The 17,630-nt window shown below is 46.6% G+C and overlaps 1 protein-coding gene across 1 annotated transcript in view; it reads right to left on the bottom strand.

The window, feature by feature from the left end:
* LOC126109532 (uncharacterized) overlaps nt 1–17,630 on the bottom strand; it is a 426,878-nt gene that overhangs the window by 128,333 nt on the left and 280,915 nt on the right. Inside the window, exon 3 of the mRNA XM_049914551.1 lies at nt 1,590–1,708. Within this exon, the coding sequence (XP_049770508.1) occupies nt 1,590–1,708 (119 nt within the window). The remainder of the gene's footprint in view (nt 1–1,589; nt 1,709–17,630) is intronic.

Raw genomic sequence — 17,630 nt, 5'->3', positions numbered from 1 at the left:
AATGGGACGTCGAACAGATGTGCAGAACTATAGACCTATATCTCTAACGTCGATCGATTGCAGAATTTTGGAACACGTATTATCTTCGAGTATAATGACTTTTCTGGAGACTAGAAATCTACTCTGTAGGAATCAGCATGGGTGTCGAAAAAGACGGTCGTGTGAAACCCAGATCGCGCTATTCTTCCACGAGACTCAGAGGGCCATAGACACAGGTTCCCAGGTAGATGCCGTGTTTCTTGACTTCCGCAAGGCGTTCGATACAGTTCCCCACAGTCATTTAACGAACAAAGTAAGAGCGTGTGGAGTATCAGACCAATTGTGTGATTGGTGTGATTTCAGGTGTGCCGCAGGGGAGTGTCGTGGGACCGTTGCTGTTCACAATATGACCTTGTGGATGACATCGGAAGTTCACTGAGGCTTTTTGCGGATGATGCTGTGGTATATCGAGAGGTTGTAACAATGGAAAATTGTACTGAAATGCAGGAGGATCTGCAGCGAATTGACGCATGGTGCAGGGAATGGCAATTGAATCTCAGTGTAGACAAGTGTAATGTGCTGCGAATACACAGAAAAATAGATCCCTTATCATTTACCTACAATATAGCAGGTCAGCGACTGGAAGCAGTTAATGCCATAAATTATCCGGGAGTACGCATTAGGAGTGATTTAAACTGGAATGACCATATAAAATTAATCGTCGGCAAAGCAGGTGCCAGACTGAGATTCACTGGAAGAATCCTAAGGAAATGCAGTCCGAAAACAAAGGAAGTAGGTTACAGTACGCTTGTTCGCCCACTGCCTGAATACTGCTCAGCAGTGTGGGATCCGTACCAGATAGGGTTGATAGAAGAGGTATAGAAGATCCAACGGAGAGCAGCGCGCTTCGTTACAGGATCATTTAGTAATCGCGAAAGTGTTACGGAGATGATAGATAAACTCCAGTGGAAGACTCTGCAGGAGAGACGCTCAGTAGCTCAGTACGGGCTTTTGTTGAAGTTTCGAGAACATACCTTCACCGAGGAGTCAAGCAGTACATTGCTCCCTCCTACGTATATCTCACGAAGAGACCATGAAGATAAAATCAGAGAGATTAGAGCCCACACAGAGGCATACCGACAATCCTTCTTTCCACGAACAATAGGAGACTGGAATAGAAGGGAGAACCGATAGAGGTACGGAAGGTACCCTCCGCCACACATCGTCAGGTGGCTTGCGGAGTATGGATGTAGATGTAGATGTAGACAAAGAGTTCGACAATATTGAATGGTGCAAGATTTTTTTTTATTTCTCAGGAAAACGGGTACAAGGTACAGGAAAATACTAAGAACGTAGTGCTCTGATTAGTACGGGTGTAAGAAAGAGAAGCAGAATTTCGCTCCTACATCCACGAAGCAACAGGAGACACTTTCAACACTGGGATTAAAATTCGGGTCGAAAGGATATCAGTGACAAGATTCGCTGATGACATTGCTATCCTCAGTGAAACTGAGGAAGAATAACGGGATGTATCCGAGAAAGACAAAAGCAAGGAGAAGCAGCAGAAATTGCGACTGCGGCGTCGACAGATGAATGACTTTGAGACGTACCCTCGAGCGTGCCGGACAGCACCCTGCGGACGTCGAAGTGGACGGGCCCGCGGCTGGACTCGAACACGGCACCCTCGGCGAACAGGCCCTGCTCGGGCCGCAGCCGCAGACGGTACGTCCTGCAACAGCCAACACAGAAACACACACTCAGCACAAGTCTACAGCATTACGGCGGACTCATAACAACGGCAGTTATTTCTAAATTACTCTCCACTGAGGTAAGAGAAGTTACGGAACAGCGATAAGCACATACATAGGTCGCGGTAGCGTCTCGTACACAAGGTATAAAAGGGCAGTGAAGTGGCGAAGCAGCCATTTGTACTCAGGTGATTCGTGTGAAATGGCTTCCGACGTGATTATGGCCGCACGATGGGTTAAACAAACTTTGAAAGACGAATTGTACTTGGAGCTAGACACAAAAGACACTCCACTTCATAAATATTCTGCGGCCTACGAGGCGTGTTTTTTAAGTAAGTACCGTTTTGAAATTAAAAAGAGAGGTGCTAAGATAGCTCAATAATTTTATTTTTACATGAAAGCCTGTACCTTAATCTACGCACTGACGCCATTACAGTCTGATTCTTCCTTGTTTACGTTGTGTACTGAGTGTTTAAGATGCCTCCGATAATCGTGAGTTCCGCCGACTGTGAAGTACGGGCTGTTATAAGATTTCTTAGTGCTAAAGGCCTAAAAGCGATCGATATGCATCGTGAGATCTGTGCAGTTTACGGAGAAAACATTATGAGTGATGGAACTGTAAGAAAGTGGGTGAGAGCGTTTAAAGATGGCCGCACACATGTGCACGATGAACAACGGAGTGGGCGTCCTTCGGTCATTAATGAAAGTTTGGTGCAAGAAGTGGACAATAAGGTGAGAGAAAACAGACGCTTTACGATTTCCTCCTTGCGGGATGACTTTCGTAATGTTTCTCGTAGTATTTTGTGTGGCATTGTGATCGAACACTTGAATTACCGAAAAATGTGCGTGTGGTGTCACCGCCAGACACCACACTTGCTAGGTGGTAGCCTTTAAATCGGCCGTGGTCCGTTAGTATACGTCGGACTCGCGTGTCGCCACTATCAGTGATTGCAGACCGAGCGCCGCCACACGGCAGGTCTAGTCTAGAGAGACTCCCTAGCACTCACCCCAGTTGTACAGCCGACTTTGCTAGCGATGGTTCATTGTGTACAGACGCTCTCATTTGCAGAGACGACAGTTTAGCATAGCCTTCAGCTACGTCATTTGCTACGACCTAGCAAGGCTCCATATTCAGTTACTATTGATATTGATATTGTGAATCATGTACCGTCAAGAGCGACTTTCATCATTAATGGATTAAAGTTAAGTATCGGACTACTTCCGTCCGCTTTCTAAATTCTAATTCCTTGTCATGTTCCAGACCTCACGTCAGTATAGTTCTTGCCTCCTCACGCCAGCCTGCGTGAGCTAAAACGCGTGCATTTCGGGCTCCTCTAGTAACACGGTGTTGGCTCTTCTGCCAACACTACAGTGCGCACGTTGGGTACCGAAAATGTTGACGGATGTGCACAAAACCAAACGTTTAGATAGTGCATTGTTGACTTTCCTTGAGCGGTATCACAACGACGGTGATGATTTCTTAAGGCAAACTGTTATGGGCGACGAAACATGGGTGGTCTACGTCACACCAGAATCAAGGCAACAGTCCATCATGGAAGTTGAGCAAGGGCATCGTTTTGCTGCAAGACAATGCCCGTCCGCATGTGCCGAATCAGACCAAAGATCTCATCCCATCTTTTCGATGGGAAACTCTAGATCATCCTCCGTACAGCGCCGATCTTGCGCCCAGTGACTACCACCTGTTCCTGCACTTGAAGAAACACCTGGGCGGTCAGCGTCTTCAAGACGACGACGAAGTCAAAACAGTGGTGATGCAGTGGTTAAGAAGTCAGGCGGCAGACTTCTATGAGGAGGGTATTCAAAAACTGTTACAACGTTATGACAAGTGACTCAATATTGACGGAAATTACGTAGAAAAGCAGATTAAGGTACAGGCTTTCATGTAAAAATACAGTTATTGAGATATCTTAGCACGCCTTTTTTAAATTTCAAAACGGTACTTACTTAAAAAAAAACACGCCTCGTACAGCGTCACAACCGTGCAGAGAATACCAAATTTCGGGCGTCACCTCTCACCGTGGACAACGCAGTGATCGACGACCTCGACTTAATGAACCGAGACGAGAGGCGTTTGCGTCGAGTTGTCAGTGCTAACAGACAAGCGACACTGGGTGAAATAACCGCAAAAATCAACGTGGAACGTACGCGTTAGAACAGTGCGGCGAAATTGGTTGTTAATGGGTTATGGCAGTAGAGGACAGACGCGAGCGCCTTTGCTACCAGCACGGCACCGCCTATCGTGGTCTTGCGAACGTATCAGTTGAACCACAGACGAGTGGAAAGCCGTGACCTGCCCTGATGAGTCTGAAATATTGCTGTACCTCACTGCTGCCTATCAGAACCCCTCGGACAGCATTAAAGATAAACACCAGTCCTAATTGTCCAATTGAAAAGTGACCCGTTTCCAAATTACATACAAAAATAACCACTATTTCAGTATACATATAATTCGAAAACGATGCTTTGCTGATTAACATTGTTCTTACGTGAGAAACACAATGTAAATGTACTGTAACTAATCGAAAGAAATGTAGCACATGGTCAGGATGTACCAGTAAACCTATCAGTACAAAATTACTACAGCAAATTAAATAGAAGATATAAATAAAGCATGTTAATTGAATCTCCGTTATATGTTAGCACTAAAATTCAGGCACTAGTTGATTCGTCATAAACAAATTTAGAAATTTAATTGTTACCTGTAACATAATTAGTCAGAAAATGTTATATTAACTCGTAACTAAGTTGAAAATAGGTTCACCTTGTTCAGCAATAAGATTGTAAATTTTTAGCAATGTGTGTCTCATATTCGGTTTAACTTTCAATTGTGATTTTACATAAAATTGTAATGTTCATTGTAGGTAATTGTTAACAAAAGTATAAATAGAGGTCACGCATGCGCCTTTGCGCACTCGCTTTTTGGCTAGGGTTGCGAGCAAATGTATTGTAGGCTGACTCGTTTGTTGATTGTTGTGAACTCGGTGTAGTTTGATGTCAACTTTGGGTACGTGTGACGTAACCGGTACAGTTCACCAGGCTCTGACACCAGAGCCCTGGAAATATATTGGTATTAAAACTGCACTGTACGTTGGAATTTATTTGAGTCTTCCGCAATCCTTTTCATAGGCTGCACAGCGACGAGACATGAATCCAGGAATTTTACAAAACCCTGAGAACTAAATAACTCTCGATGTTGGTAGAATTGACGTGAAAACAACAGCGCATCGACTGGGCGTTTCACTCAAAACATTTGCAACACGGAGGTGGGAAAATTTGAACATCTCAAGTCCCACTTTCAGTCGGTAAGAGCTGTTTGTTGATAGGGTTCGAGTGTAGCGCTGACCCCACGAAGCCACAGATCCATGTTGTCACCAAGATACTGGCAAGCTGGTGTCGGCTTCATAATGGTGTGGGCTGCGTTTATATGGAATGGAACGGCTCCTCTGGTCCAACTGAACCGATCATTGACTGGAAATGGCTATCTTCGTCTACTTGGACACAATCTGCAGCCGTTCATGGATTTCATATTCACAAACGACGGTGTGTCATGTCGTCTGGTCACAGTTGTTCACGATTGGCCTGAAGAACATTCTGGACATTTTTACTATGAAAAACATTCTTGATCACAATTTATTTATTACGGTGACCGGTTTCGACCACTACTGTGGTCAACTTCGGACCTACAAGTCGTATACAAAGCTTTAATTAGAGGGCTACATACATTAAAGAAAATACATAAAGCTATAACGCTATAAAACGACGAATTACCATTGAGTAAGAACCTCCTTCTGGCGGTAAATCACTACTGGAGAAGCCAGTGCACGTCTTACTATATACAGGGTGGTCCATTGATCGTGACCGGGCCAAATATCTCACGAAATAAGCACCAAACAAAAAACTACAAAGAACGAAACTCGTCTAGCTTGACCGGGGGAACCAGATGGTGCTATGGTTGGCCCGCTAGATGGCGCTGCCATAGGTCAAACGGATATCAACTGCGTTTTTTTTTTTTTTTTAAATAGGAACCCCATTTTTTATTACATGTTCGTGTAGTACGTAAAGAAATATGAATGTTTTAGTTGGACCACTTTTTTCGCTTTGTGATAGATGGCGCTGTAACAGTCACAAACATATGGCTCACAATTTTAGACGAACAGTTGGGAACAGGTAGCTCTTTTAAATCAAAATACAGAAAGTAGGTACGTTTGAACATCTTATTTCGGTTGTTCCGATGTGATACATGTACCTCAGTTAACTTATCATTTCTGAGAACGCATGCTGTTACATCGTGATTACCTGTAAATACCACATTAAGGCAATAAATGCTCAAAATGATGTCCGTCAACCTCAATGCATTTGGCAATACGTGTGACGACATTCCTCTCAACAGCGAGTAGTTCGCCTTCCGTAACGTGCGCACACGCATTCACAATGCGCTGACGCATGTTCTCAGGCGTTGTCGGTGCATCACGATAGCAAATATCATTCAACTTTCCCCACAGAAAGAAATCCGCTGAACGTGCGGGCCATGGTATGGTGCTTCGACGACCAATCCACCTGTCATGAAATATGCTATTCAATACCGCTTCAACCGCACGCGAGCTACACTCCTGGAAATGGAAAAAAGAACACATTGACACCGGTGTGTCAGACCCACCATACTTGCTCCGGACACTGCGAGAGGGCTGTACAAGCAATGATCACACGCACGGCACAGCGGACACACCAGGAACCGCGGTGTTGGCGGTCGAATGGCGCTAGCTGCGCAGCATTTGTGCACCGCCGCCGTCAGTGTCAGCCAGTTTGCCGTGGCATACGGAGCTCCATCGCAGTCTTTAACACTGGTAGCATGCCGCGACAGCGTGGACGTGAACCGTATGTGCAGTTGACGGACTTTGAGCGAGGGCGTATAGTGGGCATGCGGGAGGCCGGGTGGACGTACCGCCCAATTGCTCAACACGTGGGGCGTGAGGTCTCCACAGTACATCGATGTTGTCGCCAGTGGTCGGCGGAAGGTGCACGTGCCCGTCGACCTGGGACCGGACCGCAGCGACGCACGGATGCACGCCAAGACCGTAGGATCCTACGCAGTGCCGTAGGGGACCGCAACGCCACTTCCCAGCAAATTAGGGACACTGTTGCTCCTGGGGTATCGGCGAGGACCATTCGCAACCGTCTCCATGAAGCTGGGCTACGGTCCCGCACACCGTTAGGCCGTCTTCCGCTCACGCTCCAACATCGTGCAGCCCGCCTCCAGTGGTGTCGCGACAGGCGTGAATGGAGGGACGAATGGAGACGTGTCGTCTTCAGCGATGAGAGTCGCTTCTGCCTTGGTGCCAATGATGGTCGTATGCGTGTTTGGCGCCGTGCAGGTGAGCGCCACAATCAGGACTGCATACGACCGAGGCACACAGGGCCAACACCCGGCATCATGGTGTGGGGAGCGATCTCCTACACTGGCCGTACACCACTGGTGATCGTCGAGGGGACACTGAATAGTGCACGGTACATCCAAACCGTCATCGAACCCATCGTTCTACCATTCCTAGACCGGCAAGGGAACTTGCTGTTCCAACAGGACAATGCACGTCCGCATGTATCCCGTGCCACCCAACGTGCTCTAGAAGGTGTAAGTCAACTACCCTGGCCAGCAAGATCTCCGGATCTGTCCCCCATTGAGCATGTTTGGGACTGGATGAAGCGTCGTCTCACGCGGTCTGCACGTCCAGCACGAACGCTGGTCCAACTGAGGCGCCAGGTGGAAATGGCATGGCAAGCCGTTCCACAGGACTACATCCTGCATCTCTACGATCGTCTCCATGGGAGAATAGCAGCCTGCATTGCTGCGAAAGGTGGATATACACTGTACTAGTGCCGACATTGTGCATGCTCTGTTGCCTGTGTCTATGTGCCTGTGGTTCTGTCAGTGTGATCATGTGATGTATCTGACCCCAGGAATGTGTCAATAAAGTTTCCCCTTCCTGGGACAATGAATTCACGGTGTTCTTATTTCAATTTCCAGGAGTGTGTAATCGGTCACTGCGAACTCGTTAGTCATAGGTAAAGCCTGAAATGTTGTATTCTCCGCACACTCTTGTTTTTGCGGATCTAACGATTTCCGATATGGAATATCACAACCGTCTAGCTCCAACTACCATTCCGCGTACAACGTGTGTTAATTCCCGTCATGGGGACGTAATCACGTAGGAAACCTTTTTACCTGAATGTACGAATGACGGCTTCGCCAAGCCGATGCACTGCCCCCTTCATTCCTTGTCTACGCGATACTACCGCTAACTACATACTGGCCATTAAAATTGCTACACGAAGAAGAAATGCAGACGATAAACGGGTATTCATTGGGCAAATATATTATACTAGAACTGACATGTGATTACATTTTCACGCAATTTGGGTGCATAGATCCTGAGAAATCAGTATCCAGAACAATCACCTCTGGCCGTAATAACGGCCTTGATACGCCTGGGGATTGAGTCAAGCAGAGCTCGGATGGCGTGTACAGGTACAGCTGCCCACGCAGCTTCAACACGATGCCACATTTCGTCAAGAGTAGTGACTGGCGTATTGTGACGAGCCAGTTGCTCGGCCAACATTGACCAGACGTTATCAGTTGGTGACAGATCTGGAGAATGTGCTGGCCAGGGCAGCAGTCGAACATTTTCTGTATCCAGAGAGGCCCGTACAGGACCTGCAACATGCGGTCGTGCATTATGCTGCTGAAATGTAGGGTTTCGCAGAGATGGAATGAAGGGTAGAGCCACGGGTCGTATCACATCTGAAATGTAACGTGCACTGTTCAAAGTGCCGTCAATGCGAGCAAGAGGTGACCGAGACGTGTAACCAAAGGCAGCGCATACTGTCACGCCGGGTGGTACGCCAATATGGTGATGACGAATACACGCTTCCAATGTGCGTTCACGGCGATGTCGCCAAATACGGATGCAACCGTCATGATGCTCTAAACAGAACCTGGATATATCCGAAAAAATGACGTTTTGCCATTCGTGCACCCAGGTTCGTCGTCGAGTTCACCATCGCAGGCGCTCCTGTCTGTGATGGAGCGTCAAGGGTAACCGCAGCCACGGTCTCCGAGATGATAGTCCATGCTGCTGGAAACGTCGTCGAACTGTTCGTGCAGATGGTTGTTGCCTTGCAAACGTCCCCATCTGTTGACTCATGGATCGAGACTTGGCTGCACGATCCGTTACAGCTATGCGGATAAGATGCCAGTCAACGCGACTGCTAGTGATACAAGGCCATTGGGGTCCAGCACGGAGTTCCGTATTACCCTCCTGAACCCACCGATTCCATATTCTGCTAACAGTCATTGGATCTCGAACAACGCGAGCAGCAGTGTAGCGATACGATAAACCGCAATCGCGATAGGCTACAATGCGACCTTTGTCAAAGTCGGAAACGTGATGGTACGCATTTCTCCTCCTTACACGAGACATCACAACAACGTTTCACCAGGCAACGCCGTCAACTGCTGTTTATGTATGAGAAATCAGTTGGAAACTTTCCTTCTGTCAGCACGTTGTAGATGTCGCCACCGGCGCCAACCTTGTGTGAATGCTCTGAAAAGCTAATCATTTGCATATCACAGCATCTTCTTCCTGTCGGTTAAATTTCGCGTCTGTAGCACGTCATCTTCATGGTGTAGCAATTTCAATGGCCAGTAGTGTATATACAGGGTGTTTCAAAAATGACCGGTATATTTGAAACGGCAATAAAAACTAAACGAGCAGCGATAGAAATACACCGTTTGTTGCAATATGCTTGGGACAACAGTACATTTTCAGGCAGACAAACTTTCGAAATTACAGTAGTTACAATTTTCAACAACAGATGGCGCTGCGGTCTGGGAAACTCTATAGTACGATATTTTCCACATATCCACCATGCGTAGCAATAATATGGCGTAGTCTCTGAATGAAATTACCCGAAACCTTTGACAACGTGTCTGGCGGAATGGCTTCACATGCAGATGAGATGTACTGCTTCAGCTGTTCAATTGTTTCTGGATTCTGGCGGTACACCTGGTCTTTCAAGTGTCCCCACAGGAAGAAGTCACAGGGGTTCATGTCTGGCGAATAGGGAGGCCAATCCACGCCGCCTCCTGTATGTTTCGGATAGCCCAAAGCAATCACACGATCATCGAAATATTCATTCAGGAAATTACAGACGTCGGCCGTGCGATGTGGCCGGGCACCATCTTGCATAAACCACGAGGTGTTCGCAGTGTCATCTAAGGCAGTTTGTACCGCCACAAATTCACGAAGAATGTCCAGATAGCGTGATGCTGTAATCGTTTCGGATCTGAAAAATGGGCCAATGATTCCTTTGGAAGAAATGGCGGCCCAGACCAGTACTTTTGAGGATGCAGGGACGATGGGACTGCAACATGGGGCTTTTCGGTTCCCCATATGCGCCAGTTCTGTTTATTGACGAAGCCGTCCAGGTAAAAATAAGCTTCGTCAGTAAACCAAATGCTGCCCACATGCATATCGCCGTCATCAATCCTGTGCACTATATCGTTAGCGAATGTCTCTCGTGCAGCAATGGTAGCGGCGCTGAGGGGTTGCCGCGTTTGAATTTTGCACGGATAGAGGTGTAAACTCTGGCGCACGAGACGATACGTGGACGTTGGCGTCATTTGGACCGCAGCTGCAACACGGCGAACGGAAACCCGAGGCCACTGTCGGATCACCTGCTGCACTAGCTGCGCGTTGCCCTCTGTGGTTGCCGTACGCGGTCGCCCTACCTTTCCGGCACGTTCATCCGTCACGTTCCCAGTCCGTTGAAATTTTTCAAACAGATCCTTTATTGTATCGCTTTTCGGTCCTTTGGTTACATTAAACCTCCGTTGAAAACTTCGTCTTGTTGCAACAACACTGTGTTCTAGGCGGTGGAATTCAAACACCAGAAAAATCCTCTGGTCTAAGGAATAAACCATGTTGTCTACAGCACACTTGCACGTTGTGAACAGCACACGCTTACAGCAGAAAGACGACGTACAGAATGGCGCGCCCACAGACTGCGTTGTCTTCTATATCTTTCACATCACTTGCAGCGCCATCTGTTGTTGAAAATTGTAACTACTGTAATTTCGAAAGTTTGTCCGCCTGAAAATGTACTGTTGTCCCAAGCATATTGCAACAAACGGTGTATTTCTATCGCTGCTCGTTTAGTTTTTATTGCCGTTTCAAATATACCGGTCATTTTTGAAACACCCTGTACGTGCACATCGCTGTGACCGACTATTTTCACTTCAGTGTAGTGCTCAATGCCTCATTACGTAGGGGCGTCCAGACGCCATTGACCAGCGTGCAGCGTGCAGCATTGGCCATTGTGCAGCGTAGGCAGAGCGACTCGCCGATCGCCGGTCTGGTCCAGACACACACACGCACACGCGCGAGCACTCAGCGCCGCCAGCTAATTAGCCGGTCATTACGCGTGTGCCAGGTCGGCCGCCGCGCAAGGCAACAGCCGGCGCCGTCGCGGCCCATTCCCGCACTGCTGTGCTGCCCGCATCCGTTCTCTACGGCCGCATCGCCCCGTTGTGTGCTCCGCTTTTATGCGAAAACTTCCAGCGGCCAGTCGCTGCCCCTAGGCGTCGGCCGCTGCAAGCGCGTTAAAAGGGGCAGGGGCTGCAATTCCCGTGCTATCTCCCCCACTGTACAAGTCAGAAAAATGACAAAAAAAAAAACAAGAAAAACTACGTGCTTTCAAACTAATTGCACTCGTTATAAAACAAGCGACGCGATTCCCACACTTCGAAATGCGTCACAGACGACTCATTCACCTGTCCTCAGTTTTTGAGGAAACGACAAAAAGTAACGGCCCGATTTAAATGTATCTACGAAGGAGTGAAACATGGACGATAAATAGTTTGGACAAGAAGAGAATAAAAGCTTTTGAAATTTGGTGTTACAGAAGAATGCTGAAGATTAGATGGGTAGATCACATAGCTAATGAGGACGTATTGAATAGAATTATGGAGAAGAGGCGTTTGTGGCACAACTTGACCAGAAGAAGGGACCGGTTGGTAGGACATATTCTGAGGCGTCAAGGGATCACAAATTTAGCATTGGAGGGCAGCGTGGAGGGTAAAAATTTAGAGGGAGACCAAGAGATGAATACACTAAGCAGATTCAGAAGGATGTAGGTTGCAGTAGGTACTGCGAGATGAAGAAGCTTGCACAGGATAGAGAAGCACTTCCTTTCCTGCTTCGGCTCCTGTTCAAATTTCGTCGAATGCTTTTGAACAATCCGTGATGTTTTTTGCTGTCGCACACCGGAGCAAAAATTGCGGTCGCACTGTAGTTCAAAAGGGTGAGTTCAAGTTCAATGTACGACGTACTTAGAGCAGGTTGAAGCGTTAGGGAGATGTCAGCAGTATCAAAGACTGTCACGAACGTCACCGCGTTGTCCATCGCACTGCAAACTGTCATTTCCGAGCGCGAAATGTGTGGGAACCGACGGCCCAAGAAGACGGGTGCTCCCACTGACGCCCTGTGTGGCACCGCCTGAGTCCTTTACGTGTCGATTGTGGGCGGCGGTGCGTCTGACATGCTTTTCTCGGCCGTCGAAAACGAAACCACGCGAGTTCAACGCTGGGCGTCGCGGTTCTGACATCCATCACATGAATCGAATGGTCGAAGGTTCCTATCACTCGCAACTGCGAATTTAGAACGTAACAAAGACATTTGTAAATGAAAGACTGCAAAGAAATAAAATCTGCAGGTACTATCTTAACGGCTTTAAATGATGAGTACGACAGTAGAAGTACTTTTGAGAATGCAGTATACAGGGTGAAAAGTATTTAAACCGACAAACTCTGGGAGGTTGTAGGGGACATCAAAACAAATATTTTTCCCTAATGTCATATTTTCCTATGAGGATTATTTAAACCGGTGGAGGCCGTATTACGCTCTTCAGTTGTTAGAGGGCGTATTACGCACTTCAGTTGTAGGCAACTGCTGTCCACCAGTGTAGTAGTGCATTGTCTCTGTTTGCTAATGGATCGATACACCTGGAGTGAGTACACTGATATGGTTGGTGCGTACTACGTAGCGCATCACAACGGACGAGCTGCACAGCGGGTTTATCAACAGCAATATCCTAATCGCCGTATCCCGCATCGTACGACCTTTGCTGCTGTGTACCAACGTCTGCGTGAGACCGGGTCATTTAGCAGATTACCTGGACAGGGACGCCGTCGCACGGTAAGAACTCTGCGATTTGAGGAAGCTGTCTTGCAGCATGTGGAGCGGGATCCTTCAATCAGCACTCGTGCGATTGCACGTAACATGGGGACGAATCAGACGAATGTAAGAACAGTCCTTCGAGAGCAATTGTTACGTCCATTTCACTTACAGCGTGTCCACAACCTGGAACCAGTTGATTATCCGCCCAGAGCAAAGTTTTCGCAATGGTACCTGGAACAGTGTGAAATGCATCCTACATTTCCATCCTCTGTGTTGTTTACCGATGAAGCAACGTTCGGGCGTGATGGAGTCTTCAAGATGCACAATTCGCATGTTTGGAGTGAGGATAACCCACATGCCACAGTTACTAGCGCTCATCAAGTGCGGTTCTTCGTTAATGTGTGGGTCGGTGTTGTTGGGGACTGTTTAACTGGGCCGTATCTGCTACCTAGGCCATTAAATGGCAGGCACTATTACAGTTTTCTCGCCAGAGCATTGCCAGAATTGCTGGAAGACGTCCCGCTCCCTACCAGAGAACGCATGTGGTTCCAACATGGGGCGCCGGCACATTTCAGTCGTCGTGTGCGTCGATTCCTGGACCGACGGTTCCCAGAAACGTGGATTGGCTGGTCCTGTACCATGGCCTGCTCGATTCTAAGCTATGTCCCCTCTGGACCTTTTTGTATGGGGAGAGATGCGCAACCTTGTTTACGCAACTCCTGTTGTATCAGAAGAGGATGTGGTTGCCCGGATAGTAGCAGCAGCTGGAACAATTCGGGATACTCCTGGGATTTTTGCTCGTGTCAGACAGAACACGATCCGACGGTGTAACCTTTGTTTACGTGTCAATGGAGGCATTTTTGAAAATCCACTGTAATTGGAATTGGATTGTGTTAATGTGTTGTCTCTTGATCATAAAAAAAATGGAAGAGTGTTTGTTGGTTTAATTAATTTGCCACAAGAGAGATCTTCCTCTACCGGTTTAAATGTGTCTCATAGGAAAAAATGACATTAGCGAAAAATATTTGTTTTGATGTCCCATACAACCTCCCAGAGTTTGTCGGTTTAAATACTTTTCGCCCTGTATTTCCGAAGAACACTTATTGGTGTCGATGGTCCAGCAATTAAATAAAATGTAAGTTGAACTTCGACCATAGATACTAGTAGACTGGCCTTGCTGTGCAGAAGCTATAGGGCTGGTGTGGCTCCAACATAAACCACGTGACTGTTGGCAAAACGTGGCGGGATTTCAAATTAGCGGTCTGCCATCCTATGTTTGTATCGTACTTTACCCACATTTCTCAGTTGACTGCCACACGCTTCCAACAAAAATTACTTTTTTATTTGCTAAAAATTATGTGAGAACTACATTTGACCTGGATTTGTTCACAGTACCATTTATAAAATCTAACAAATACATCGAACGCCCCTCTGGTGGCCAGCGGGACGAAATTACTATAAACTATCAATTAAAGTAAAATGTCGTTAAAATTCTTTTAAACGGTAAGAGTGGGCTCGTGTCAAAACTTCTAACATTGGATTCACCGCGTTTTGAGCTCTAGTCACTTATTAAAGAAAATGGGATATGGGAATTACGTCAACTATAGGTGCCAAAATTGTCGGCTTTAGCAGCAGGTCCATTTTAGAGTATCAATGTTAGGTGCACTTCAAAGGTTCAGTTCCCACTATTTTTACAAAAGTTTAAACTATCAGTTTAAAAAAAAAAAGATATTTTAGATGAAACGTGAGACTTTGAAGTTTCAGAAAATAATTTTGGAGCCTACATTTATTTAATAGTATCAGAAGGTAGAAAGAAATTCTCTTCATGTGTCGACTATAGGTGCTCTTACCTTATTATAATCTCACTTGTATATACAAAAAGGCGCGTATGTGCAGATGGCTTAAAGTTTTTCCATTTCCGGGGCTGTATCCAAAGCTGCCTTCGGTTTCATCCTTAGGGAACCTATGAGTAGGAACGAGAAACAGTTATACTTACTTCTGTAACCGAATTATCACAGATACTTTCGAAAATGGGATATGAGTCTGACTTTACAGGTATCACTTTCAACACTTTAATTTACATGATACTCTATTTCAAGTGTAAAAAAACATAAAAGTCACGTAAGCAGATTTCCATAAACGCATCTGCACCGTCATAGGAACACTTACACGTGAAATGTAATGCCATTTCCCCCGACAAAACGCTGAGTACAGCCGTAAGCGCAACACGAAACAACCATGTTTTGCCAACATTCACGTGACTTTAGCCCAGATATGTTGGAGCCACGAAAATGACGTCAGGGCCAGTCTATTATATTTAGGGTCGAAGAAGTTGAATAACAGGGGAACAAAAGGTTGCTACTGCACGTAGTTAGTTATGAACAACAACATAGCTCGCGAGACATTCACTTCTAAAAGCACACTAGGTCGTCACTGTAGAAGCCACGGAAATCAAGTCGGCACTGCGAAGTATTTGTATGCTTCGCGACTACGCGCCGACGCGTCCAGCACTTGCCGCCACCTGTCGTGCCCCCGGAACTCCCCCGTGGCCTCTCCTCCCACTTCGGCCGGCCGCTGTGGCCGAGCGGTTCCAGGCGCTACAGTCTGGAACCGCGCGACCGCTACGATCGCAGGTTCCAATCCTGCCTCGGGCATGGATGTGTGTGATGTCCTTAGGTTAGTTAGGTTTAAGTAGTTCTATGGGACTGATGACCAAAGAAGTTAAGTCCCATAGTGCTCAGAGCCATTTGAACAATTTGTTTCCTCCCACTTCCATCCGGTCTCCCCGTTCACGAGCCCTGCAATTGGCTAGAGCGCTCCCGCCTTATCTTCAAGCGAACGCACATTCACAGACATAATGAAACACTTTCTAAATACTGGATTTACATTTAAATAACTTGAAATTAAATAAATATTCCTACGGCTGGACCATTAACACGATCTAACACACATTATTAGATACATAAACAATTAAATAAACATATATCAAAAGAAAAGAATCAAAAGGTAGGCCAGGAGACTATGGTCTCTGTGCTTTCTAAAACACGGTAAATAATTGGCCAGTTTCTTCACGATTAGCATATATCGGCTATTAACAAAGACATAGATGAATCAATACATACATAAGCATACGGCTACCGTTTTTTCGTGTAACTGTGGAGTAATAATGGCCTGACGCGATCGATAGTAATCGGCCACTTTGACCTCCAATAGCTCATGTAGTATTGAAGTTACATGCCTGTGATTTGTACCAATTTAGCTTTACACTAACAGCTTTCTAAAGGCACGCAGATCGACGAAATCGGATGAACCGTTTAGATTTTGGAAATTCGTTGCTGGGTGTTACTTGTATAATTTATCGTCGGATACTAAACTTTAAACTAATAAAGATATTGAAAATCTGATTACACCATCAGAATCGTCGTGCAAACTATGGTAATGCACATGTTTCTTTTCGAGGTATCATGATTCATCTGGGTACTATTAATTTCTATACGAGCTGTGAAATGTCCGTTGTTATGGTTTCGCAAAGTCCGCCATCTTTGGCACTCCCGGCATAGACGTCTCCTTCGACACAAGGCGCCGTCCTCGTCACAGAGTCAACAAGCAGTTCCCAGCCGCGCGGCCTATGGAACACCAGCTCCGGCCACCCCTCTCGCTCGGCTAACGTTCTGCACCACGTGGTCGCTGCCGGGCCGCGGCTTTGACGAACGTCCTGTGCGGCCGCGCCAACTCAGAATATTTTTTGCGGGCCACAATTCGCCCGTTACCTCCCAATCACACAGGCTGCAAAAGAAGCAGTGAAACGTGGTTGACAGGGGCTGCGACGACCTTCCACGGTGGCATTGCACGGAATTGTGATGAAATTTGGTGCCGACGTGACACCATTAATCCGCTTTACAGCTCACGTGAACTTCTGAGCGGTGACCTTTTCCTTCCGCACGTGTGGACTCCCTGCTGTCTGAAGCGCCGCCGAACCCGAGGCTGTAGCCGCAGGGCGCTGCGCTTTTGCGCCGTCACAGAGGAAGACTGTAGGCGCAGTTGAGCCAAATTGCAAACTTAGGCGTGGCAATGGGAGACAATTACGGTGTTTCGAAACAGCGACTCTTTCATCGTATTGCGCAGTGTAGTAACATCTACTGCTAGCTTTCAAAAACGCGTTTACGATAGAGACCATTCTCCCTTTCAATTATCGAACAAACGAAAGGATGGCTGACATAGTGTTTAGTGTATCTGGGATTGTAAAACAGTTAAGATCCTTAGACGCCAGAAAGGCATCTGGCCCAGACGGTATCCCCGTAAGATTTTATGCTACAAATCATAACTTAATCATAGCTAACACTTGGTTCAAGAATCATTAAAGAAGGTTGTACACATGGAAGAAGCCTGGAGATACTGACAGGTTTCAGATAGATTATATAATGGTAAGACAGACATTTAAGAACCAGGTTTTAAATTGTAAAACATTTCCAGGGGCACATGTGGACTCTGATCACAATCTATTGGTTATGAACTGTAGATTAAAACTGAAGAAACTGCAAAAAGGTGGCTACACTCCATACAAATACCCTCAGAAACGACTTCCTGACACTTAAATCTATACTCGATGTTAGCAAACTTCTCTTCTTCAGAAACGCTTTCCTTGCCATTG

The sequence above is a fragment of the Schistocerca cancellata genome, chromosome 12 (genome assembly GCF_023864275.1).
Source record: "Schistocerca cancellata isolate TAMUIC-IGC-003103 chromosome 12, iqSchCanc2.1, whole genome shotgun sequence".
Taxonomy (NCBI): Eukaryota; Metazoa; Arthropoda; class Insecta; order Orthoptera; family Acrididae; genus Schistocerca; species Schistocerca cancellata.
This window is presented reverse-complemented; position numbering and strand designations above follow the sequence as displayed.